At 54.5% G+C, this 25,942-nt stretch overlaps 1 protein-coding gene across 5 annotated transcripts in view; it reads left to right on the top strand.

Annotated features, from left to right (window-relative positions):
• ERI3 (ERI1 exoribonuclease family member 3) overlaps positions 1 to 25,933 on the top strand; it is a 123,078-nt gene extending 97,145 nt beyond the window's left edge. For 2 of the 5 annotated variants that reach the window (XM_037069685.1, XM_037069689.1), the window contains 2 exons: positions 1,286 to 1,385; positions 25,407 to 25,933. In XM_037069685.1, the coding sequence (XP_036925580.1) occupies positions 1,286 to 1,385; positions 25,407 to 25,489 (183 nt within the window). In that variant the 3' untranslated portion in view covers positions 25,490 to 25,933. Of the gene's footprint in view, positions 1 to 1,285; positions 1,386 to 25,406 lie in introns of those variants that run through there. The other 3 variants (XM_037069688.1, XM_037069686.1, XM_037069690.1) reach the window with 2 other exon arrangements.
• Positions 25,934 to 25,942: the final 9 nt, after the last annotated feature.

Genomic DNA, 25,942 nt, shown 5'->3' with positions numbered 1-25,942 from the left:
TAGTGAGATGGGGACCTCTCGGGCCAGTGATGGGCAGGGGGCACTTCAGTGTCTGTGCGACCATGGCTGCAGTCTCACTTTAGTATCACCAGCGGACTCACCACCCGACTTCTGGGGACTCACCCAGCCTTCACTCCTGTTGACGCTGTCCCACATGCTTCCTGCCACTGGGAGAAGGGCAGCCTGATATCTGGGGACTCTAAGGTGAGGGGATGGATAATGTTTGAAGTGTCAGCTAGCTGTGTGAGCCCACTGGTAGGAAAAAGCCCAGGACTTTGCAAGCAGGCTGAGCAGGAATTGAATTCCCGCTGGGCCACTCAATAGTGTTCCAACCCTTGTGTGTTTCTTGTTTCTAGATCTCAGTTTCCTCACCTATGACGTGAAGTCATCATGCCTGTAAGGGACTGTAAGAGAGGGTGCCATCCCTGTCCTGCTATGTACCCCCCCCAACTTCCCATGGAGTTGGGCTGCGGCCAGGTGACACAAGTAGGGGGTGGAGGGGGCAGTGAAATGCTGGGGGTCTGAGCAGATCGATGCCCCCAGCACTTCCTTCCCCAACCCCAGGAAAACAATTAAGTACAGATCGATGGGTGGCCGCTTTGAATATGCATAAGTGAGCACTTGACCTTCAGCAGAGATCTGCTTCCCCTAACATACACACACACACACACACACACACACACACACCCATACACCCTTCATGTGCTCCCCTCACAGCTGCTTGAATCAACCAGGTGACCTTACCCCTCCTCACTTGAGCCTCCTGCATGGCACTCAGCCTTCTATAGCTCGCCTGTCTCTGGTTCAGAAGAAATGACCGTGGGCAGGTGGTTGGCCCCCTCTCACTCTGGTTTTCCTGTCTGAAATTTGAGTACATTGGTCTGCAAGTCCTTTCTGACACCTGTCTCTGTGACCAGTGACACTGTGGGGAGGGGGTCCAGCAGAGTGCTGGGGACTCTGGAGAGGGGGGGATGTAAGGGTAAAGGGGATACCCTGATGAGAAGAGGGATCCTGACGAGGAGGGTCTTAGTAAACAGGAGATCTCTGGGTGAGGCGGCATCCAGGAAGGGCCAGGGGCCTCTGATTGGGGAGATACCCAGGAGAGAGGGTGCTCTGGAGGAGGAGGGGGTTTCTGGTGGAAAGGGGACCCAGTGAAGGGACTTTCATAAAGTGGCATGATGAGAGTAAGCCCTTGTGGGGGAAGACCTGGTGGGGGGAAGGTGAGTGATGGGGTTGGTTAAGGGGTCAGGGCCCCTGTTAACCATTCTTGCCTCCTGTCTTCCAGGCTTACAGCTTCGCCATGGGCTGCTGGCCCAAGAATGGACTTCTAGACATGAACAAGGGCCTCAGCCTGCAACACATAGGCCGGCCCCACAGCGGCATTGGTCAGTCCCTCCACATGTGCCCCTGCCTGCATGCCCCAGTCCCCTGGTACACAGAGGGGTTCTGTGGCTCTTTCGGCACTCTAACAGGGTGCTCTCCAAAGCTGGGGAGAGCAGAGAAAGTGGGTGGAATAAGGGGAGAGTGGAACCAAACCATTGAAAAGGGACTCTCAAAACAGTATTTAGGAGGAGGCTGGGTTCTGGGCCTTGGACTCAAGCCAAGGTACCCCTGCCCCCAGCTGCATCTCTGGTGGGTGATGTCCTAGAGGGGTGAGCATATGTCAGTTTACCTACCCCCGGTGGAGCTGGAGGAGACTGTTTAATATTGTTTCAAGTCTGTGGCCACTAAACTGGGCGATCAATGGGAGTTAAGGAGATGAATTATTTAAACCTCACCAGCTTTTAATTAGTCGGGGTCCTTCTGACCGATGGCTCCGTCCACAGGGTATTGACTCCCCCGCAGGAGCAGCAGCCTCCATTGAGCGGTACCTGGGTTGGGGGGCCACTTGGGGTTCCAGGTGGGGGTGTACCCTCAGAGGGATTACTGCTTGGGAGGGGGCTAGAGTGGCCGTGGTTCTAGGCACGGGAGGCTCTGCTGGCCTCTGATCTGTCAGGATGGATACGTGTCCGTCTGTGAGTTTGTGTGTGTGGGTCTCAAAACATCAGCTGTAGTCTAAGGGTGCATATGTGTCCGTGTGCTGTGTACATCCAAGGGATGTGCGCGTGTGTGACAGTATATCTGTATATATTTTTATGAAGGCACATGTCTATATATGGAAGCAACTGTCAGCTGTGTGTGTACCCATCAGAAAGCATGTCGTTCTGTGTTTCTTATTCAGTGTGAGTGTGCAAACATGTGCATGCAAATGCTTTTAAGCTTTCAAGCAGGCATGGGCTTTGTTCCAAGGGGGGAGAAACAAGGGTATTCTTGGGTGGCACTATGACGTTAGTGTAACCAGTAAACCTTTGTGGGTATCAGAGGTTGAGGGGAGGGGATGGCATGATACACTGCAAGGGTCTAGTCGCCGGCTCTAGACGGAACCCCTCATCCTTTCCACGGACACCTGGTGGGTGCCGGGCATGCTGAGTAGAAGTTCCTGTGCTCAGGGAGCTCACCTCCTGGGAGGAGACTGAGCTGGGTGTTTGACACCCAGGGCACTAAGGGCAGTGATAGGAACAACCAGGCTACCCCAAGGGAGGTCTCCGTGTTCTCAGTTGCCAAGGTGGCTTCTACTCCTTCCTTTACATCTCACGGACTTCCTGGACGCTCTGCATCGTTCTTGTTGGGTGGGGGAGAAGCAGCAGCCGATGGGCCTGAGGAATTTGGGAGTACCCCACAGCAACTGCTGTTCCCTAGCAAGGTGATATGTCCGAGAGGTTGGCAGTGTGTTTCCTAGAGAAGAGGACAGGAGGCAGGGGGGACCCTTGAAGGGTAAATAGGAGTTTCCTAGGCAAAAAAAAAAAAAAATCCGGAAGGGTTTTCTTTTTAGGGGGAAGTGTGTGTATAAAGCCTGAGGGCATGAGGAAGCCTAGCGTATTGAAAGGACACATCCAGACATCTACAGATAGTTTCCAGTGACTGGAGTGGGGTCTTTCAGTTAGGGAATGGCTGGGAAATTCACAGGGAAGTAAGGGGGCCTTGAATGCCAGGTTGCAGGGTGGGGATGAATGTCTTTTGAGGGTTTTTTTCCTTTTCATTGACTTTATTGAGGTGACATTGGTTAATAAAATTATATAGGTTTCAGGGGTACAGGTCTGTCATACACCATCTGTATATTGTGTTGTGCATTCACCACCCCAGGGCAAGTCTCCTTCCACCACCCTTTATTCGCCTGTTACCCTCAGCTTCCTTCTCATGAGGTTTCGATGAGACAGGGCGTTTGTGAGAGAGAGAACGACATGATCGGAGCTCTGGTTCAGAATCACTGAGGCACTTCATGCTGCACAAACTAGTTCTTAACAAGTGCTCAATAAAGTCAATCAGACAGGTGGATGAAAGAACAAGTGAGCAGATGAGTCAATGAAGGTGATGGGGAAGGGAGGGACCAGAGAATGCAGACCAGTGAGAGGACTTGCACTGGCCCAGGGCAGGACGAATCGCCTATAATTGAGTCTGGCCGGTGGGCGGGACCAGCGGGGCTGGATTAACTCGGCCTGCACAGCCTCCAGCTGGGTGCCCTGCTTTTGTGTATCTGTCCTGGGTGTTTCGGAGAGGAGGGGTTCTGTGTCTCCACTCTTTCCTGCCTCCTGGGACTCAGAGGTGCCTCTCTGGTCTCTTCACACATGTCGATTCTGGGTTAGGACCTCTGAAGCGTTCCTTCCTTCTCCATAGAAGAAAGTTTTTCCATCTGAGTAGACCCAAGGGACAGTCCAAAGCTGAGTGATGACAGAGTGAGGGTTTTGGAGCCAAGAGTTCTGGTTCTATGACCCAGAGCCCCATAACCTTAGATGAGGGACAGTGTCACGGTCCATCCCTCAGGCTGACGTCAGCTGTGTGAAGGGCTTACGCAGTGCCCAGCACACGGTGGTTACTCAAGGACACTGGTGATTTCTGGTGTTTGGTCTTTGTATTTTTGAATGAAGAAGGCTGCCCTGCCAGCTCCTGGCTGGCTCTGAGGTGCAGGCGAGGGTGCTTGGAAGGGAGGGAGGATGCAGGGCATTAATTGGGCCGGGAGAGGCGGGGATGGGAGGTGTGGGTTTTGAGCAGTGAGGTTAATGGCCCTCGCGCCAAAGAGACAGCTTTAATGAGCTTCAGCTGCCAGTGCCCCGAGTTACCGTGCGTGCTAAAAGGGTCGTGCTGTAAGAGTTTGATGTGGACTATTTCCCCAGCCCTGGGGTCAGGGGTCAGCTCCTGTCACTGGCCACTCAGGCTGGTCCTCAGTGACATGGTGCTAATTAACTGTATGAGGAGCTGCCAGCCCGGAGTGGGGAGTGGTATGTATATTGGGGGTTGGGGGCGAGGCAGCATTGGTTATGCTGGGCAAGGGTTCCCCCGATCCCATGGCTTAGCCATCTCCAGGATCTGCTTCGTTCTCCCACGATGCCATGGAGGTGGCAGTAGCTCAGTGTGCATATCACCGATGGCACTAGTCCCACCAATGATCCAGAGCCTCTCTCTAACGTATGTGTGGCAGGGGGAGCCTGTGGGGCCTGCCTGGCAAGGACTTCCGCTGCACACTGGGCGGCAGAGGTGCTAAGGGGGCAGGGATCAGACAGACTGGAGCGACGGGCTGATGAGAGGGCAGGGAGGTCCAGCTACAGCAGCAAAGGGGGCCGTTGGCACGCGTGGGGTGGCTGAGCTGTGTGAGGGGGAATGTGGGAATGTTCGGGCAGAGGAGTGGCCTGGTCAGAGTTGGGCTTCAGTCCGATCGGCCAGAAAGAGTGTGCATGGGAGAGGAGTGAGGAGAAACTGCAGAAGGGGAGGTACAGTGGGGTGCGTGGAGGTGATGCTTAATTTAGTGCCAGCAGTGGCTGTGGGAATGGAGTTGGGACCAGGTCAGCGAACGTTGACCTTGCACCTACTATGTGTCAGGAACTGTGATAAGTACAGAAATACATTGGTAAAGGAGACAGACACAGTGCTCAGCCCCACAGAGCTCACAGGCACAGCCCAGGACTCGTGACAGAGAGGGTGCAGCGATGGCGGCGGTGCAGCTCTGGGAGGGCAGGGCGCTGGCGCTGGTAGCATGGCCTCTCAGGCACGGGGGACGCTCTGCACCTCAGGGACTGCATTTGGCCGTGTGAGCCTGGCGAACAGGGTGTTGCTGGAGCCGGTTGTGGGTGAGGAAGGACCGAATATAGGTAGAACTGGCTGTTGATGGGGCTCTAGCCTCCACCAGGGACTGCTGGGTGTTGTGGTCCTTTCATTTTAGCCAGGGGTCAGCAAGCACTGTATGTTACGCAAGTTAATTGTCACACAAGTACTATGAAAACAGTCATTCCGATTTTATATTTGGAAAACTGAAGCTTAATTAGTTCGGTGGCTTGCCTGAGGTCACACAGCCAGTCAAATCGAGGAGTCAGGATTCGAACCCAGATCTGTCTAAATGCAAAGCCTGCCTTCTTACCACTGTGCTGAACTGGAAGTACCTTTTTGGTGTCAGGCTTTATGCTGGTGATGGAGACGATGAGGGAGAAAGCAAGCTCACCTCCCTCATTTCCTTGGTGTCACGGGAAACACACAGGCCTTGACAAAGGTTCAGTAGCAGCAACTGAGGAAGGAAGGGAAGGGGCCATTGCCATCCGTTCACTTCTGCTGCAGTCATGCTCAGAGCCAGGGCGCTGCGATCATTGGCTTCTGACCTCCTGACCTCCTTCTGACCCCGGCAGTTCTTGTTCTGTGAGTAGGGCTTGTTCTCCACCTCTTGACTCAGGAAAACCTACCCATCTGCCACTGGCCACCTCCCCAGGGAGCCTGGCCTGGCCTTCCCAGTGTGGGTGTACAGAACACACCTTTAGGCCCTGATTATGGTTTGTTTGGTAATGATCAGGCTTCACATACTTGACCTCTCTAAAGGCAAGACCGAGGTCTGCTTTCTTCTTTTTTTCTTTTGATATCTGCACAGGAAACGTTAGTAAAATCTCATCAGTTGTTGGAACATGGAGGCCTCATACACCTCTGGTTTCAGCTGGCTGGGAGAGTAACTGGAACCTTCCCTGATGCCCAGCTGGGTGGTCCTGCCCTGGTTGCTCAACCCCTCTGCTCAGGGGCTGAGGAGGGTCCATCTGAGGCTCAGGGTAAGCCAGGACTCCCAGGCAACAAGTGGGCTCTCTCCGGAGTTTTTTGCCCAGCACGTTTTGGCAAGAGAGCTGGGCTGGCAGGATCGGGGTCTGGCCCCAGGAGGACGGCACTGGCCTGTGGTCTCCCCTGAAGGAGTGGGGTGTCTATCAAGAGTCTAGTCAGAGCGCATTAGCTCTGTGACATGGATCTCATTAGCGCCCGTGAGAGGTGTCACTGCGGGAGAATCGTTGGCTCAGGGAGACTCTTGTACCAAAAGGAAGAAAGGACAGTGACAGCCTTTTCTCTGCCGCCTCTGCCGCCAGCTCCCCGGGCCGCCTGCCCTCCTCCTCTTAGCAGGGGTGTGGGGGTGCTGGCTAATGAGCTCATCTACAGTACAGCTTCGCCTTCCCCTCCTTGAAGCTCTCGGGGTCCCTCTGAAGACCTCAGGCCCAGGATTAGCACACACCAAACACCAGCCCCGCTCTTGCCCAGCAGGGAGTTCCTTCTGATCACCCTGCCTCTGCCACTGTAGGCAAGGGAAAGGAGGTGGGGCCAAGACAGCCACTGTGGCCACTGGGAGAGAGTGTTCACCTTGGGAAGGCTCAAGCCCTCTGTCTTCCTTGACTGTGTGCACTTCATCCTGGTGGGGTCTCCATCCCTATAATGAACCCTCCTCCCAAAGCAAGGAAGAGTTTGGAGACTCTGGCCCAGGGTTCAACAGAATGTGGCATTTGGATATAATCTGATAGTGGACTTTCTGGCTCAGCTAGGACTTCAGAATTAGCAAGAGCCTAGTGCCTGGGCTTCAGCTGACTGGATGGTGGTGAAAGATTGACATGAGGCCCCTGTAGACCTGATTGCCCTCTCCCTGGCTGTCCTACAGGGGCAGAGAGGTACTCCCCCATAGTCCCCTTGCTTCAGCCATCTTTGGGGCTGGAAGGGGAGGGCTCAGCCCGGCAGCCTTAGGGGGAAGTTGCAGAGATGGCTGCAGTACTTGCTTTCCCAGCACCACCCCCATCCCTGTCGGCATGCTGCAGCCCAAAGAAAGTGAGATGGGCCGATAGCCATGAGAAGAGAGAACTCTCCGGGCACCCGCAGTCTCTACTGGCCTGCTTGGGTAGTGCTTAGGGGGAAGGGTGCACACCTTCCTCACTGACCCCCAGGGACACCTGAGGACTTGGTCCTTGCTGACACCATGCTCTAGTCTTCAGTGGCAACCACAGGTGGGAAGTGGATAGATACATGAACGAATGGACTGACGGATGGATGGAGGAAGGTTCTGGTACATGTATGCATTTGTTCTCTGTGTGTGATGCACTGGGAAGTACAAGCTTTGTTTCCCTACCTTCCCAGCCCCAGGCCCCAGCCCAGCCTCCCCTTGTCTCTCTCTGTATCTCCTGTCAAACCTTCGCAGACGTAAATGACAAAGAAATCAGAAAGACAGATCAATGCTGGCCAAATTAGCACTTGCAGATAGACTGTGCGGGGATGTCAGCGCCCTGACCCCTGGTGATCTTGCAGCCTCCACTGCTGATATTATGCAAATTGCATCCATCTGGCAGGACCCGCATGCTTGCTGCTCCTACTCAGAGGAGTAATGGGCTGGGGGGTGGGCGGGAGGATTGGAGCAGAAGTCAGTGGAGTGAGTGTGTGCGTGTATGTGCATCTGTGAGCATGTGCTTGAGTGTGTGTGAGGGTGTGTAGTGCCCACCAAGCACTGGGTGGTGATGGAGTGATTGACAGGGCAGATAAGGGACTGCATTGGATTCCTTTGGGCTGGGGGATTAGGAGCAGCTACAGATGGGAGATAACCAGACTTCATTTCAGTTTATTTCCCTCCTTATCCCCTCTCCCCACCTTCACTCCCGAAAAACACAATCTCTCTAGTTTGCATTTTCATCAATATTTGCAAGTCATTACCACTGGTTTAAGGTGAGATACAATGTCAGGGCCCAGACCATGCTGGCCGCTTGCCCAGTCCCACACAGGCCTGGTGCCCTGAGAATGGATGCCTAGAGCAGCCCAGACAGCCTGCACGCCAGTGGTGCTCACAGCATCCCTTCTCCTTTGCCCACAGCACCCCTGGCTGACTCATACCTCGTGGACCAGTCCTAATGACCTACCCCACCTGACCTAATGCCTCCTGACAAAACTTAAGCTGGGCCCCTGTCCCTCCCACCTGTTGCTGCTGTGTGACATCCCTGCCTTCGAATTTAGGCTCCAGCTTAGGTGCTTCTGACCCTGGTACTAGCTATGCCCCTGGGAGCTGTTCCTCCTCTCCTGTGGGACTCTGGGCCCTTCCTCACAGCTCTTCAGTCCTTAACACTGTTGACCAGGGCCCAGGCCCCAGCTGGGAGAGGGAATCTGGTCTGGTCTGAACCCCCACCTATACCAGTATCCTTCCACAGCATTTTCAGAGTGTCAGATATAGTAAAGAAGACTTTGTCTTTTATCTCATTGAATCTGCAAACCATATGAGACAGGAATAGAAGTCATCCGAAGATAGGAAACTGAAGCTCAGGAAGGTTGTCATTCACCCAAGTCTGCAGAGCAAGGAAGTAGAGAGTTGGAATTTAAACACGCATCCTTCTAGGGTCAGAGCTCTTAACAGCGAGCTGCACTGCCTCACTGCTGCGCCACCAACCCCAGACACTCACATAGCACCACACCTAGATCCATTTAAAGGAGCCTTCCTTGTACCGTGGGCAGACAAGTTGCTTCAGCTTGTCGCCTCTGAGCACAAACTCTGACCAGACCAGACCCCCCACCAGGCTGCACCAGACAGAAGGGGACAGGAGTCAAACACATTCCACTCTCAGGAGCTGTGTGTCTGAGACAATTGGGCTGTTTCGAGAAGGACACACAGATAACAGAATGCACTCAGCAGCTGAGCCTGCCCAGGGACATGTCACAGCACGTGGCGTCTGGGCTCCCGCAGCTCAGGCCAGCCAGCTGTGGTGGCTGAGGGCGCAGCTGTCCCAGAAGCCCCTCCAAAACTGGGTTCTGGCTGTACCAACCCACCAGGCAGGGTTGGGAGCCAGGAGTGTTGGGGACATGTCCAGGGACACGTGTGCAAGGGGAGCTTGTTCTAATGAGGAGAACATGGCTGCTAGTTAGGCGAGGGGCGGGCGGGGAGCCGCAGAGCTGATTGAAGGCAGGGGCAGGGGTCAGACAATTAGGCCCAGATCCGGCTGTTTGATGTGAGTTCTGAGGCCTCAAAGCCTCCCTTCAGCCCGCTCCCTCCACTCCCTCCTCTCCCTCCTCTTTCCTTTCTTCTTCTGCCCAAAGGCAGGAAGGATGGAAAAGCTTACTCTCACTGTTGCTATTATTAAACTCTGCCAGGCCAGCCAGACCCCAGGACTCCTGCCTACAGGGTCCCCTGCTGCAGGTCCTCTGAGGCTCCTTGGACCCCATGGGGTGTCTGGCCAGTAGCCAAGGCCAGCCTGAGGGCAGGGACAAGGTGAGACCCAAGGCAGGATAAGGCTTCTGCCTCTCTTGCTTTGGAGGTGGTAGTGAAGAGGGCCTCCCAGCGACGACTTGGGCCTGGGACTGCCAGGGCCATGTCGCAGGCCTGTTTTGACCATCACCTCCTACAGCCATCTAGGTCTTTTCTGTTCTTTTCTGGGCTTGGCAGGGTAAGGACATGGCTCGTTCGTGCTCATACCCCATCACACACATAGCTGTCTGCAGCAATCACACCGAAACCTCGCCCTACTTTGTAGAGATACATAGAGCCCCACAGTACTGTCACACTCGTACACCAAAGCAGAGTGTACCCCTACCCTAGCCCAGGTGTCATAACCCACATATTGTCACAGAGTCCTACTCTAGTCACACACAGGGGGACAGGGCTGCAAAAGCCCTGACTGTCACCTAGGCAGGGTCCTGGGAGCTAAGCCCCTCCCCCAGAGTAACTGGGAACTGCAGTAAGATCTTGTGTCCAGGGTGGGTGGGGACCTTCCAGTTCCCCATCCTAGGAAATGAGCCTTTCAGACTGGCACTGACCAGAGAGTGGGAGGAAATCAGATTGGGGGGGTGGTGGGGAGAGGGAGGGTGGGAGCAGAGATAAATGTTAGCTCATTTCTTCCGTAATTAGTTACTCCCTCATCCCCGCGTTGTAATTGTGAACAAGCTGTAATGTTTAATTAGTCTGTAAATGAAACCCCAATTTCATAATGGCCTGGCTGACAGGGCTAAGTGAGCAGGGAGGAGGGAAGGGGAAGGAATAGGGAGGGCTTGCAGGGGGCAGGGTGGGCGGGTTTGTGGGATCACCTCCTCTCCAGCCCCAGCCTGGCCTGGGGCGGGGGGAGGCCGAGTGTTTGGGTCCAGTACGTGCACTCCGCCTTTACTAGCCTCTCCACTGGCCCCTCTTACCAGAGAGAGGGAAGGGAAGGGTCCTGGCATCCTTGTTCCACCCTCCACACCTCCCCTTCAATTCTGTAGTTGGGATACCACAATCACAGCCCAACCTAGATGCTTCTGGTTGGAGAAGCTGACCCTGGCGGCCCAGGCCTGTGACCCCAATAAGAACAGTGCTTCCTTCCCAGGTCCAACCTTTCCTTTACCCAAATCAACCTGCTAAGGGGCCTTTGCTTAGCACTTGGATCTCAGGACTGGTCCTACACCTAAAGGAGCCAGTGATTGGCAGAGGATAGGCCCCTCCCCCTCCAGTCCCACTGCTGGCAGATTCCAGCGTCCTTGCTGTGCTGACACCCAGGCCTGGCCTTGTCTCAGTAGGTATCACAGCAGACTGTGATGAACTGGAGCTGCCGCAGGGGGGAGCCCCTGGCCCCACCACTGCCTCATCAGTCTCTCCCTGTCTCCCCCACAGCATCCTCACTGCTTGCACACACCCCACCCGCCTGCTGCAACCATAAATCTCAATTTACGAGGGTGGCTCTGATGGGGGAGGGAGGCCGTGCCGCTAATGACGGCTCCTCAGCCGGATTTTTCATGTTGCACAGTCATAAATTTTTAAGAACAGCATGGGCAGCATGTTAGCGAGTTATCGAGGCTTCCTCTGTGCTGGCTGCCTAGCTCCAAGAGAGCAAGCAGACTCTGGGTAGGGCAGACAAGGCACTTGGGGCAGGGCTGGGGCCCAGCAGCCAGACTGGTGTGGAGACAAGGGTAAAGCGGGGCCAGGCAGGCAGCCAGCATGAGCCTGGGCACAAGGTGGGCAGTGCTGCCAGAGCAGCTGGGAGCAGGTGCATGGGTGGGGTCAGGCATGTGGGCACACAGACCGTGGTGTTGGGAGCTGCCGATGGATGCCTCTGCTCCAAGACTTGACACCGTGATGTATGGGGAGCCTAAAGACATATAGATTTTCAAAGTGGCCACTTTGAATAGAATTACAAACCCTAACTGTGTGCACAATGAGGCCTCTGCCCTGGCAGAGCTTGGTTCATAAGCCAGGTGCCTTTCAGGATTGTTCTTGGGAGCTTAGGTCCTTGGAGTCACCAAGAGAGGTTCCTAGGGAAATGCCTACAGAGGGGGCGGCTCTGTGGGTGTCCTGGAGCCAGGCTCCCAGAGACAGGCTGACCTCATTCAAGTTAAGGCTCATCACTTCCACTTGGGGAGGCCTGGCTAAGCCACTCACCCTGTGCCTCTGGTGCTTCCCCTTTAAAGTAGGGCTGCGGTGGCTTCTGCCTCCTCAGGCTTACTCTGAGAATTCGAAAGTGCGGTGAAACCCTGCGTGCAAGTTAGCGTGGTCGTCTACTTAAATCTCTGGGGGAGTTCTGAGAGGAGTGTCTGGGGGAAAGATTTGTGCTGGGCACTCACTTTTGTTCCACCATTCATTCAGAAGGTATGTGTTTGCTGAGGTCTTCTGGGTACCGGTCTGGCACTGGGTGTTCAGACGTGAGGGAAGTCCCTTCCTAGGCTGTGGTGTGAGCACTTGTGGCTGAGGTTGCCAGCGTTCTCAGCCCTGTGCCTGGTGTGCCCTCCGGGGCCATGGGCCAGATCCCACCTCACCCCCGAGTGCTGAGAGGCCCTTCCCAGCCCCCAGGCCAAACACTCCTCATAGTTCCCTCTCTGTGCAGTGGAGGGTCGGTGGTCCTGAACTTCTCCCAGGAGCCCTGAGCACAGAGGGAAGACTGAAGGTTGTTCAGTCCGCAGCCTTGAGCATGCTGTTTGTATCGGGTGTTTGGGTGACTGCACAGTAGTCCACTGCAACAGATGCTGGTTGTGGAGGGAGGAGAGCGTCCCCAGACTGGGCCTTGTTGGTGCAGAGGCAGTCCTCTTCTCAAGCCGCTCACGTTCCCTGTCCTTCCCGGTCCTCCAGCACAATGCCCGCCCTGATTTCCTGGAACCCGCCATGCCTTCTCTCACCCTAAGGTTTCCCACATCCGCTTTTCCCTTGGGAGCCTCCATTCCCACCCCTTAGCCTAATTAATGCCCACTCACCCCTCAGAGCACAGCTCAAATTTTGCTCCCAGGGAAGCCTTCCCCCTCCCCCTGTGCACTCCCTGCACCCTGCACTCCCTTCACACGCTGTCACGGTCCTAATTAAGAAATGAGTTGTTTAATGCCTTTCTCCTCCATAGATTGTAAGTTCCCTGAGGGCAGGAACTCACATCTGTTTTGTTCAGCTTATATCCCCAAAGCATAACATAGCGTCTGACTTGTGTAGGCAGATAGTAAATAAAACGTATTGTTTTGCACTGAGTGAAATTGAGTTGAGATGGCCCCAGCCCACTGCTGTGTGCCAGGGCAGGGGAGGCGGGTGGAGAAGTGCCTGGAGCTGAGGTGGTTCCCATTAGTCCTCATGATTAATTCACAGCCACACTGTGATGGAGTGGGCTTGTCCCTAGTCAGCGCCTCCGCTGGGGCCCACCTGTTAGCGACAAACAAACAAAGGGGATAAATAATGCATTGGGAGCTGAGCCAGGCAAGACGGTGGTATTGAAATTAATAGGGATTAGCTGAGCAGCTTGAGGATGAAATATTTACCAGGTGAGACTGGGCTTAGGGAGGGCAGCGCCCCTCTGAGTGAAGGCGTAGCCAGACGCTTCTCCAGAGCATCTGTGGCCAGGACTGGGGAGCCCCAGCACCACCAGTGCATCCCCCAGTGCCTTGGTTTGCAGGGCGGGCTGGCAGACTGCTGAGAACCCAGGTCCCAGCCAGCCTCCTGGCACAGCAGGTTTTAGAGAAACTTAGATGCCCAGAAGGTGTGGAGGTGGGGAAGGGCCCAGAGCCCCAGGGCACTGAAGGAGGTATGGGCAGGACCATGTCTGACTTTCAGGGCATGTCTAGGCTTCGGGCAGCAAACGTCAGGGCTGGAGCAGCTTCACCTATGATCTCGTCATGCCACACTTCCCTCTTTTTCCCTCCTTTTCCCTCCATCCTTCCATTCTTCCACTTCATACATATAGACTGGGGGCCTCTAGCATTAGTGCCTCCAGGGGTTTGTAGTCTAGCAGGGCATGACCCAGGCAGTCAGAATGGGGAAAGCAGAGAAGGCATTCTTAACACAAGTGTGGGAGTGCAGTCAAGGCCCCCAGGAAGTGAGGGCAAGCCCGGGTCCTGTGGCATGGGGTGGGGGGGGAGGCAGGGAGCAAGCGCCAGCTGAGAGGTGGAAGAAGTTCCAGGCAGCAGGAAGAGGGTGTGAAAAAGCTGAACCCCTCCCCCTGCTTCGTCCAACAGGGGAGGGGGACAGATAGGGACCAGAGGGGAACCTGGCAGATCCCTGGGGCTCCCTAAAGGAGTCTGGACCCCATCCTGAGAGCCGTGAGGCTCTGTTGGAGGTGGTGATGGTGGTTGTTTGTTGTTTTCGTTATAACTCAGAACTTTTTACTTTGAACTAATTCTACACCAGCAGAAAAGTTTCTGTATATCTGCTACCTAGCTTTCTTCCTTAATGTTAACGTCTTATATTATCACAGTGCAATTATCAGCACTAGGAAATTAACGTGAATGCTGCTCTTAACCAAAGGCCTGATTGAATTTCACCTGTACTTCCACTGATGTCCTTCCCGGATCATTGAAGGGTTTTAAGACAGGGAGTGAAATTACAAGGTTTGCGGTTTGACAGCCAACGTGGAAGAGACTGGCAGGGGCATGGCTGTCACCTAGGTGAACGGTGGAGGTGCCTGGACTGGGGTGGGAGTAGTCAGAGTGCAGGTTTAGGAGAGATCGGAAGGTCTGTGGTCATCGAAACCTCAGTGATAGACTAAGTTGCCCAGGGAGAGAGCAGAGAGCAGGAAGGGAAGAGGGCCAGTGGCAGCTCCGAGTGGCACCCTCGTCATCGGGCCGGTCAGAAATAGAAGCATGTACAAAGGAGCTGCAGGACCTTTGGCTGGAGAGAAGGTGGTGTCCCTGAAGCCAAGAGAAGAATGTTTCAAGGTGTCAGTCTACTGGGTCGGGTCATTCTGAACCTGAGAAGCTTCTGTGGGACTTCACCCCTTGAGGTCTCAGCGATCACAGAGGAAGCAGCTTGGTAACACAGCGGTGGGGGGTCGGGTTGCAGGGTGGGAGATGAGTGAATGGGCCCCTGAGTGCTAACAGCTCTGAAGTTTGGTGGTGAACGGGAGAAGAAGTTGAATACTAGCCACATGGGAAAGGGGGTTAAAGGGAAGTTGTTTTGAAGACGGGAAGTTTAATATATTACGTGCTGATGTGAAGGGACCAGTGGGGAAGAAACCGTTGGGGTCACCCATAATGGCAGGCCCCTGAAGAGGCCGTGGGGCTGGACTCCCGACCCAGGCAGAGCGGAGGGATGGGCTGTAGAAGTGATGTCAGACACGCGGCCGTGGAACAGGAGGAGAGGGGAGAACTGGCACAGACATGGGCGGGGGCACCCTTGCTTCCCGTGAGGTGGGAGGTGAGCGCGTGGGAGAGGGGCGGGGGTTGGGTGGGGGTGGGGCATTGGAGATTGTGGCAGGTAAATAAAATTTGAAATTGCCACTAGGGAGAAACAGGGAGCGAGCATGCACACTGACCAGATTGGCAGTTTTACACACCCAGTTGAGGTCAATGAGTGTGATTTTATGAGTGGCATGAATCTATATGGTTGTGGTTTTCTCTGATCACACTCAACCCAGATGCAGACGTAGGGAAGGCAGACTTTGGGTTTCTCCAGGCAAGGGTGAGGGAAGGAAAAAGGAGCAGGGGAGCTGAGAATACCGCCAAGAAAGGATTGAAACGATGAGCCGTGGAATCTGGGTTCCAAAGTGAGGTGGGTCATTGTGTTGCTAGGACAGAGATTACTTGGTGCACACCCCATATCCATTGTCCTTCCTCACTAAATAGAGCCCCTGTGCAGTAGGGTGTAGCAGTGTGTGCCCAGTTAAAAGACTGGTTTTTTCTGTCTCTCCTGCAGTTGGGTATGATCATGTCTCTGAGTTGGGTCCAGTGAGATAAAAAAGAAGTGTTGTGTGAGATCTACAGGAACAGTACTTAAAAGGAATCCACTCAGCTAGACAATACATTACTCTCACTTTTCCTTCTTCCTCTTTCCTAAAATGTGGATGTGATGGTTGGCGCTCCAGCAGCCATTTTGAACCATGAGATAACTTGGAAATGAGGAACAGCATGCCGAGAAGGGCAGGCTGGAGGGAAGCAGCCCAAGTCTCCAATGACTCTGTGGAGCTGTGGGGTTTTCCCCACTCCCCCACCCCAAGCTACAGACATTCTCGGTGAAGTTGTGTTTTCTTACCTATTTTCACATGGGTTCCCTTCTAAACTTGACTCCTTTTGTCATTTTAGTAACAGGGCCTATAACCTGAGATACAGCAGGAAATAATTCGGTCATATGAGAGAGAGAGCATAGTAAGGGCTACCATCTTCCTGGCCTGAAGTGTCAGGGTCCTCATCGTCCTTTGCTCTGCCTCCTCTGTTCAGCCGAGTTTACATTACAGGGTCCATTTGGTATGTCCTTCTCTTTTCTGCCTTTAAATTCTGGATCAGTTAGTGTGCTTTCTGCTACCAGAAAGAGAAACTCAGTTTAAAATATCTTAAATAATAAGAGGGTTTATTACCTCACAAAAGTCTGTGGGTGAAGTGAGCCTCAGGTTGATTAATTCAGCATCTCAGCAACATCATCAAGGACCCAGATTTCTTCCTTTTTTTTTTTTTTTGTCTTTTGATCGTCAGTGTGTTCTCAGCAGGCTAACTCCCCTGCAGGGTGGAAGGTGGCTACTGCAGTCCCAGACATGTGCCAACACGAAGATGGCAGCAGAATATAAAGGGGCTCCTCCCCCTGTGCTTCTTTTCTTAAGGGTGAAGAAGTTTCTCATGAAGATCTTTCAGCAAACTTGCCCTCCCATCTCAGTAGCCAGAACACATGGTCACCCCTAAGTCAGTGCCTGGCAAGGGGAGTAGGGTCACCACAAATGGCTCAGACCATGCAGCGTTCACCCTGGTCATGTGTGTGAGGGAGGAGTGGACCCTGCCAGCTTGGCAGAAGGGGAAGGGCTGTTGGGTAAGTCATGAAAAGTGGACAGGGCACCAGGTGAAGGCAGGAGGGGTGCTGCGTAGGGGGAGGCCAGGTATACCTGGTTACAGGTGAGGTGAAGGAAAAGTGTGTTATCGTCAGAAACTGGGAATATTCAAATTTAATATTTCAAAGGAAGAGCAGTAGAGATTATTTAAAAGGTTGATGGTATGACTGGAAATGGTGAAATAAGATGAAACGGACAAGGTCATGAGTGCTGAGGTCAAAGACCCGAGAAGTTGGCAGCATGTTCCTCAAAGGACAGGGCGTAGAGGCTGCCACAGGCAGGTCTCAGGCGGGAGGTGGCCGCCGTCTGGACTGATGGCACACGCTCACGAGATGTTCCCCGGGTAGCCTGCCGGCACCAGGCACCGTGCCTGGGGCAGCACAGGCGAGTAGCCTCCCCTCTCTCTGTATCCAGGTGTCCTCGTTTTGGAAAGCATCTGCACTGGTTAGTCGGGACATCTGGGAAGGGGACGAGGTCCTGTCACCTTCCTGTTGGAGCCACTCAAGGACCCCGAGGAGACAGTCCCACCGGAGACTCCTTAGGGGCAGGTTAAGGCAGGAGCTTGGTCAGAGCAGAGGTGGCCTCCGGGTGTGCTCAGCTGTTCAGTCGCCACCTCTTCCCCTCACTCCTCTGCCCTCCCTGGCCGGGTCTCCTTCACTTGGCCTTAGCTTCTCCTCTGGCACTTCAGGCTGTGGCATCTCAGAGCCAGGAGGGGGTGAGGCTTCTTGGCCCCTCTGCCTGGGTGGGGCCTTGGCTGGGAATAAGTCGGGGGAGGCGGGCACCCATTGTAATGGCCAGAGCAGCCGCCCTGTTACTACGGCGTATTTCACTTTTAATTCTGACATATAATGTAATGATCTTTTTTAAGGCCCGATGATATTATCTGCCTGACTAGATTATTGAGTCTTCATCATCTCCAGATAAATTTATGGCCAGGACGAGGCTCAGGATTTATCATCAGTCAATAGAGCTCGATACTCTAACAAGGCGTGTAATAAGATATACATATTTAATGATCCAAGGGGAGGAGCGCTAATGGGAGCCCAGAGTGAGTGGTCCGAAGGGCTGGGGCTCTGCCCTGGGGCTGCCATAGCTGCAGGGCATGGATGTCATCTCTGCCCTGTGGTCCCCAACTCTGGCCTTTCTTAGGACTGCCTCTGTCTCCTCCTTGTCAAGACTCTGAGGGAGAGGCGAACAGGGACAGGGAGGGGCAACCCTGAGGACAGTGTCCAAGCTGGGGCCTAGGCCTGTCTGGCCCAAAAGGTGCATGCACCCCACCGGAGGGCTCTCCCTGCTTCTAGGCCTTGGAGGGGTTGGGGGCCCCCTCAGACTTGTGCACCGAGGCCCCTGAGCACGAGGGCGGGCCGCAAGGGGAGGGAGTGCCGGGGCTGCGTGCCTAGGCCGCTGATGGTGACGGATGGTTTTTCATTACAGCCTCTCAGGTCCTGCCCGCGCCCTGTGTGGAAATTCTATTTATTCCCTAATTTGTAAAAATTCCCTCTTTATCTGATCCCAATCAGGGCGGGGTAATTGGCTCTCTGGGGCAGCGGCTGGGGTCCTTGATGAAGAGCTATGTGGATATACCCAGCCTGGCCCCCGCCCGGCCCGCCACCAGGGCCCACAATTAATAATGATTTGCAAATGGCAGACAAGCAATAACACAGAAAGATGTGGCGTCCGTGCTGCCTCTTCATTTCCTCCCCTTGCAGATATAAATGGCCACAGAACAAAAACCCAGCACTATAAATTCTGGAATTAGTTATTCAGAGGGATAAATGGGGCCTGGAGCCACCAGCCCTTCTCCTGCCACCCTCTTGCCTCCTCTCCCCGCTCCAGGTCTGCATCCCCAGGTGTGCCCCAGGCCTGGCCCCTAGCTCCTCAGCATCTTGGGTTCCCGACTCAGGCGCCGGCTTCCTCCTAGCCCCTTCCCCACCACTCTAGCTGCCCCCTCCTGTGTGGCCCAAAGTGGGGTGGGGTCACCTTCTCTGGGGCTCCAGCTTCCTCAGCCTTTACCTCCTCTCGCTGACCAGCCTGGTTTCGGTCCCCATTTTGCCCCTGGACTTGAATGGAGTTGACAACCCAGCAGGCCTGAGAGTCCAGGTCAGGGTCAGGGTTGGGCTTAGGTGTCATCTTTGGCTTTTGGGACCAGCCTAGTCACTTGCCTGGCCACGTCTGAGTTGGGCCCCTGGTAGCAGATGTGATGGAAGTGATGAGAGGTTTGATGCTGTGCTTACCGGTCAGGCTGTGGTGGGATGTTGGCACGGGTGTTTCCAGGCTCTCTGCCCTCTCGGCCAGGCGCATCCTCTCCCCACCCCCCAAGTGGCTGTGAGCTGGCGGGTAATGGGCGTGTAATGGCCTCATTTCCATGCCCGGCCTCCAGGAGCGGCGGTAAGTGTTTGATTGCCTTAATTTCCAAACACATCATTATCCCAGCTTTACCAGCGCTTAATAAACACTTTATGAGGATTTTTTTAAAAACATCTTCGGTCCGCATACTTCTCTGAAGTGATAAACTCTAATTAAGTCTAATATTTAAAAATATGGTAATGGTGAGTTGTTTGAATAAGTGGACTGCATTTCTGTAATTTCATTATTACGTAAAACACGCTAATTATTTGGAGCGCGCTTATTATGGAGAGAGAAATAGCCTGCTAATCAAGATGAAATTGCCTTTCCCCCTTATTGTGGACCTGCCGTCATCCTTCACCATCAGCCTCGTGGCACCTCCGGGCACCTCGGTGAGGTGGAGGGGGGTGAGGGGGGCACTGAAGAAGGGGTCACTTTGGAGTTGAGGCTCTAAGGACCCCGCCTGGGGGGAGGGGAGGGAGCTGTGGGAGCCGCGTCCGTGGAGAGATGGATGGGGTGGATGGGGGCCATGTGGCGCTGTCTGGGTGGAGAAGTAAGACAAGCTCAGAGTGTTACCGTCAGAGTAACTGCGTTTTTATCGGGTGTTGTTAGAATAACAACAACAATAATAACTAACCTAGACACTGTCTTAAGCACTTCACAAACAAAAACTCATTTCATCTTTTTAACAACTCTTTGAAGGGAATAATTGCTGTAATTATCATTTTTATTCCCATTTTAGAGAAGAAGGAATTGAAACCAAAAAGGTTAAACAAAGTACAGTAACTTGCTCAAGTTCACAGTTATTAACTGGTGGAGTCTGGATTCGAACCCAGAATGTAAGGATATACAGGGTTCCTCTGGTGGTTCAATCCTAAATTTACTGCCTTGACCGCATCACCCACCCCCCACCCCCTGCCCATCTCCCCAGCATAGCGTTGCCAATTCAGCAAATAAAAATACAGGACACCGGTTCAATCAGAATTTTAGATAAAACAGCACTAATTTTTTAGTATGCACATGCCTCCTGCGGAGCTGGACACTCCTATGCCCCGTGGCCTGGGCGTGACCCACTGGCCCTCTGCTCTTGGGCAGGCTGCTGCCCGGATATCCAGACAGACGAGCGGAGTTGTGGGGAGAAACGAGCTCCCGAGTGTCTGCACACCGGGCTCCCTGCTGTCTCATTCCTGCCGTCTCATTCCTGCCGTGGCTCCTGCTCCTGGCACCGTTCTCCCCACCCCACCTGTGCTGGTCCCTGCTCCACGGGTTCGGCCGTTCCCGAAGCTCCCGGGGGTCACTAACAAGTTGTGTTACCAGGCTGAGCTTTCAGACGGGAGGTTGTGTCTCAGACCTTCCTTAGGCCTCACTGCCTCAGCTTCTCTCCCTGCTGCCCCTGATGTTCCCCCCCCACGGCGATTGCTTTGCGTCCATTCTCTTTCCTGGCTCCCATAGGCCCGTATGTGGGAATTGTGTATATGATGGAGGAGTCATTCCAAGGGGCGGGGAAGGTGCAGATAGTTCAGTCACTGTGGACAGGACAGCTGGCTGTCCACTAGTGAAAAAACAGCCTCCGTTTCTCACCATCTACAGAACAAATTCCAGTTTAAAAAGTATAAAAACTGAAAGTATTAGAAGAAAATATATGATAGTTTTGTAATAAAACTAGGGTGGGTAAGACCTTTTAGAGCAAGATGCAAAGCTTAGAGGCCATAAAGGAAATGTCTGGTAAGTTCGATGTCCCGTGGGAACCTCAAGACTTGCCACGTCCAGAGCTAAGTTCTTTGCCGCCTCAAACCTGCGCTCTCTCTTGGTTTGCCTTCTCTCAGTGAGTGGCACTAAGGTCCTAGACTGCCCCCTCCTCCAGCCCTTCCGATCATCTCACTAAGGTTTGCTCGATCATCTCACTAAGGTTTGCTCCTTGTATTCGCTAAAAACCTTCTCACCTTCATCCACTTCTCCCCGTCACTGGTAGGTTTCTTCCACCAGCGGCCGAGCTCGGGGCCAGCACTTCTGGCCTGGACTCCTGTGCCATCTGCTCACTGGTGTTTCCGCCTTGAGGACTAATCTAACGATAATTCTGAAACACAGATGGGTCCAGTTATGCTCCTCCTTAAACATGTGTCTCCCTGTCATTCCCAGAATAATAAATTTCTAAACTCCTTAGGTCAGTATTCGGGGCTCTTCGGGGTGAAGAATTCTGGCAGTCACTGCCGACCTCACTAGCTTCATCTCTTGCCCCTCACTCCCCGGCCTCCTCTTCTTCGTCACACCCCTTCACTGCCCGCCACACTTGGTTGTTTTTGGACACTCCACATTCCCCTCTGGGGTGTGCCTGTGCTGTTCACTACGCGGGGACGCTTCCCCTGCTTCACCTCCAGCTTGCTTGCCAGCCCCTCCCACATGCCCCTCGAACCTCTACTTCGTCCTGTCCTCCTGGGAACCCTTCCCTGATCCTCACACGGAACCAGAGACCCTTCTGTGCCTCCGTTTCCCACAGCACTGTTCCCACTGCACCACCTACAGGTCTGTCTGCGCTCTCCGAGGGCAGGGAGGAGCTGCAGAACTTGGGCAGCCCTGGGCCCACCATGGCCCACCTGCACCCAGAGGCACACAGGTGTCAGTGTGCTGGCTGACGGAATGAGCACACAAATGACCCTCCAGGACATTCCTTGGGCCCCATCCCTCCTGGGGGTGGCCCTGGTCCAGGCCCTGTTCCCTGTCCTTTGCTGCTCAATTCCCAGACAGGTGCAGCTAACTGGAGCATGTCAGCCTCAGGCAATTGCCCTCTGTGAGCTCTCATGGGGTGTCCTCAGTGACCTGAGCCACCTTCCACTAGCGGCTCCTTCACCGAGCAGATACAGGACCCCCTTGGGCCCAGCCAACAAGCTGATCCTTCATTAGGCACTAGCTCCACTCACCTCTCGGAAGGATTTTCACCACTGCACCCCTCCCATTATGGTCTTGGCAATATAAAAATATCTCCAACGTTAAGAATATTAATGCCCATGAGAAAAGGGTCATTTTTTTCACAAGTCAATGACCCTGCAGGAAAATAAAACAGGTTAGACTTCTAGGATTTGGAGTGAGGAAGACATTCTTGGAGACCTTCAATGTGAGCACAGGGCTGTGGCCTACCTCCCCTGGCCCCCCACCCCGTGACAGCCTCAAGCTCACCTCATTAGCTCAGTGAGAGGGGCCACAAGATAGGGCTGCTGGTCCTGGCGGCCCCAGGGCTTCAGAGCAGAGGGCTCTGAGAGGCTGTGCGGTCACCAGGCTCACCCTGCTGCTGTTGCTCTCTGCTTGTCCGGCCTGTTGAAAGACCCAGATCTGTCTGCGCTGCTTCTGCCCAGTTTACTTGTTTTCTTTCTGTGCCATTGATTAAACTCGTCACTAGTGGGTTGCACTGACTCTTAATGGGGCTTCAAGGGCTGGAGAGGGCCTGTACTGGAAGCCTGTGCTGCCGTGCCACCGCCTTGCCGGGCAAACTGAGGCCAGGCCTCTCCCAGTCTGGGTCTCTTTCTTCACTGTAGTGGAGCAGTTGCAGCAACGTAGATCCCACAGTCCCCAGTGCACAGGACCAGCAGTCAGCGCTGGCGGGGTGAATGACAGTCAACATCGGGTTCGCCAGCCCCTACGTTATCTGTGCCATAGATTGTACAGTGTGTACTTTCTCACCATTGGGTCGTCTGGAAAGTTAGTCTTGCTTTCCCTTGGAAAAGAGAAGAGCCATTCCAAACAGGAAGCACCAAGACACGTGGGTGCATCACCTGTTCAACCCTTGTCAAACTGAGGCAGCGTCCACTGTCGCCCCTAGTGGGAGAACCTGGAGTTCGGAGAAACGGCTCACTGCAGGGCATGCAGCCAGTGGGCCAAGTGAAGACTCCAACCCGGTCTCACTCCACAGCCTACTCGTCATTGTCAGAAAACAGGAAGTGGAAGACAGGGGTTAGGGCTTTAAAGAGGAAAGGATGTAATCAGATTTGGGTGAGAAAGATTACTAAAGTAACAAGAGAATGGATTCGAGAGGAAAAGAGGACAAGTTACTGTAAAAGTGAGAAATGATGGGCTGGTGTGGTGGGGGTGGGGGCCTGCCAGAATGATGGGAAGTAGATGATTAGACAGAAAATAGAATCTGTAGTTCACGCTTGAGTAGATTTGGGGATCAAGGGAGAAGGCGAGGTGTCAGGCCTGACTCCGGTTTCTCGCTTGGCCATTTGAGGGTCTTTCACTGAGATGAGGGCACAGGGCAGTAAAGAGGTCTGGGGAAGACAGGCAGGTGGTTACTGGGTATTTGGAGTTCGTATCGATATCTAGAAAGTGCCGTTGCAGCACTTGGGCCTGTGGTCTGGAGCCCGGGGGAGAGCCACAGGCAGGGCCGGTGTGCTGCCCGGGTAGCCGACACTCCATCTGGTGTGTCCAGCTGGGAGAGGTCAAGGACGGAGATGGGCACGTGACTCTTCTCCCAGCTCTGGGTGAGGCACAGGTGGGAGGTCAGTGCTTGCCCTCTGGATGGCTGGTAACCTGAGGGAAGGGGCTGGGCACTTTCTTTGGGGCGGGGGGGGGGGGGGGGGGGGAGGCAGATTGAGCAATTTGTCAAGCAATGAGGGAGGAGCCAGATGAAGTCAATAGAAAACTAATTTTCTTTTCTGCTGAAAGAAATGAGGTGTGTGGCTGCTGGGTAATTGCAGATAACGAGGGGACTTATTCTTAATATGCAGAGCGGCCATGGTCCCCAAGTGTCAGAGACAAGAAGGACGGGAGGTGCCTGATAAGACCAGCCTTCTTTGGGAAGAAACCACCCTATCACAGCCCTGGGCCCTCTTGTGAACCGTACCCCCTCCCAGGGTTATTCCTGTCCTAGTCCCACCCTGCCCCAATCCCTGTTAACTGCCCACCTCCTGTCACAGCCCCCTCCCTCCAACCCCCCCCACAGCACGGGCATATATGCTAAGGGAGACAAATGACGGGCTTCAGATGAGCGGGGTGCGTGTCCGGCCCATAAACCACAGGGATGGGTCACGTCTGGAGTTGCCATGGCCGCCACCACCTACCCATCTGTCTTCCCTCTGTTCTGCCTCAGACCAACCCTCGTGACTTCCAGAGTCCCTGGAAGAACAAGGTGTCCCTGTGTTTCAGTCCTGGGTTGCCTGTCCACGTCCACGTCCACCATTGACACATTCATGTTGAGCTCTGCGGAACAGGCCCAGTGTGACGTATCTGGCCTGCGCAGGGGCTGCAGAGCTCGTGACTGGCTGCCCAGAGCCTCACTCCACTCTCTTGACTTTTCTGGCTCTGGTGGACCCCCTTCCCTAGTCTGGGGTCCTGGAAGGGACAGGTGGGGGACTCTATGGTTCAGTGAAAGGGGTTAGTCCTTGACAGCAGTGGAGGCCTCCTGACCCCGCCTTGACCTTACCACCCCTCACCTTTCTGACTATGACATTGATGTACAATACTTCTGCTGTCCGAGCCATCGATCCCAGGAGGGTTGGTGGCGGCTGAGGCCCTGGTTATGGCCGAGAAGCAGCTGTGGAGGAGCACGCGGTGGGAGGAGAGGCTGGTGAAGGGATGGGGAGCTGGTGGCTGCTCTATGCGGTGGGGAGGACACCCACGCACTTGGGCCATTTCTGGGCCAGGTGTACTGTATGTATGTAGTAGGCCAGTTTCTGGGCAGTTGTGCCTCCTGCTGGTGGGGACAGATCTCACCCTGGCCCACGACACTGGGTTTTAGGACAGTTTTGAACACGGGGAACAATGCTGGCAGAACTGCCATGAGAGGCTGGCAGACACGACACATTTAACCTGGGATGCAGCCTGGCAGGGCTAAAGCCTGACCGGCATTTGGGCCGGGGGAAGGAGGATGTAGGCTGGGGTGTATCGGGTCAGATGCTGCTGGCCTGGGGCTGCAGGTGTCCATTCCAGCTGCCATTTGAGCCCATAAGCCTGGGACTTGGGGCAGGTGTCATCCAGGGCCCTGGCCCAGAAGTGCCAAGGCTTGTGCCTTGTCACCAGTGATGATGGCCTGGGCCACATCTCCCACATACACACAAGTGCTGGCAAAGTCACCCTGGCCATGGGTGTGATGAATGGTCGCACAGTAATGAAATGGAGACATCAAGGCGGGTGGCGGGAAGACGGAGTGTGGCGGACAGGCCGTCCCCACGCGGCGGCAACAAGAAGGATCGCCCAGCGGCCGGGGGCCGTCAAGGGAGAAATTACACATTTACTCTGCCTTTTTCTTACTGCGACGGCGCCCATACATCACTGCTGGGGCCGGGGCGGGACATGCTGGCCAATTTCCAGCATGAATTATGGGACCGAGAAGCACTAAGACCAGGCTTCCTGCCGGGCCAGCATCACCCAGCCCATCCTAAAGCTGGAGATGCTGCCACAGGGGACGGGCCCTGGTTTAGTCTGGCTCCTGCATCCAACCCTGCTTCCCACCCCCACCCATGTGTGAGCACCTGTGGGCAGGGAAGGGGAGGATCTGGGGCCTGTCTAAATGTCCTCCCTTCCTCTTTTTAGATGACTGCAAGAACATTGCCAACATCATGAAGACACTTGCATATCGAGGCTTCATCTTCAAGCAGACATCAAAGCCATTCTGATTGGCCAAGGACAGGATGGGGCAGTACAGGGTAGCTGCTTGGCCCAGCCCAGAACCCTCCCCTCCCTCCCCACAGGGGAGAAGGGAGAGTAGCGCAGCGCTAGGTCGAGAGTGTCCCCCAGCCTGCCCTGTGGGCTTGTGCCCTAGGTAAGGGCTTGGCCACTTGGTCCCTCCTGAGCAGATACTTTGTGGCCCCCACCCCCACCCCTCCACCTCAGCCCAGTGTCAGCCCCCCACATTACGGGCCTGGACTAGGGCAACCCACTCACTGCCTCCTCCCTGGTACACAGGCTTCTGCTGGGGCCACCAAGCCCTCCTGTGCCCCCTCCTATCTGTAGTGCATGGTGTGTGGTGCCCCCAGGGCTCCAGGACAGGTCAGGCCCCACCTTGTGTCCACCCCATCCCCGTTGTGAACGTGCCGCTGAATAAAGTCGGGGAAACAGGCCCTGGGTGG

The sequence above is a fragment of the Sturnira hondurensis genome, unplaced genomic scaffold (assembly GCF_014824575.4).
Source record: "Sturnira hondurensis isolate 20B ecotype Veracruz unplaced genomic scaffold, ASM1482457v3 Scaffold0018725, whole genome shotgun sequence".
Classification (NCBI taxonomy): Eukaryota; Metazoa; Chordata; class Mammalia; order Chiroptera; family Phyllostomidae; genus Sturnira; species Sturnira hondurensis.
This window is presented reverse-complemented; position numbering and strand designations above follow the sequence as displayed.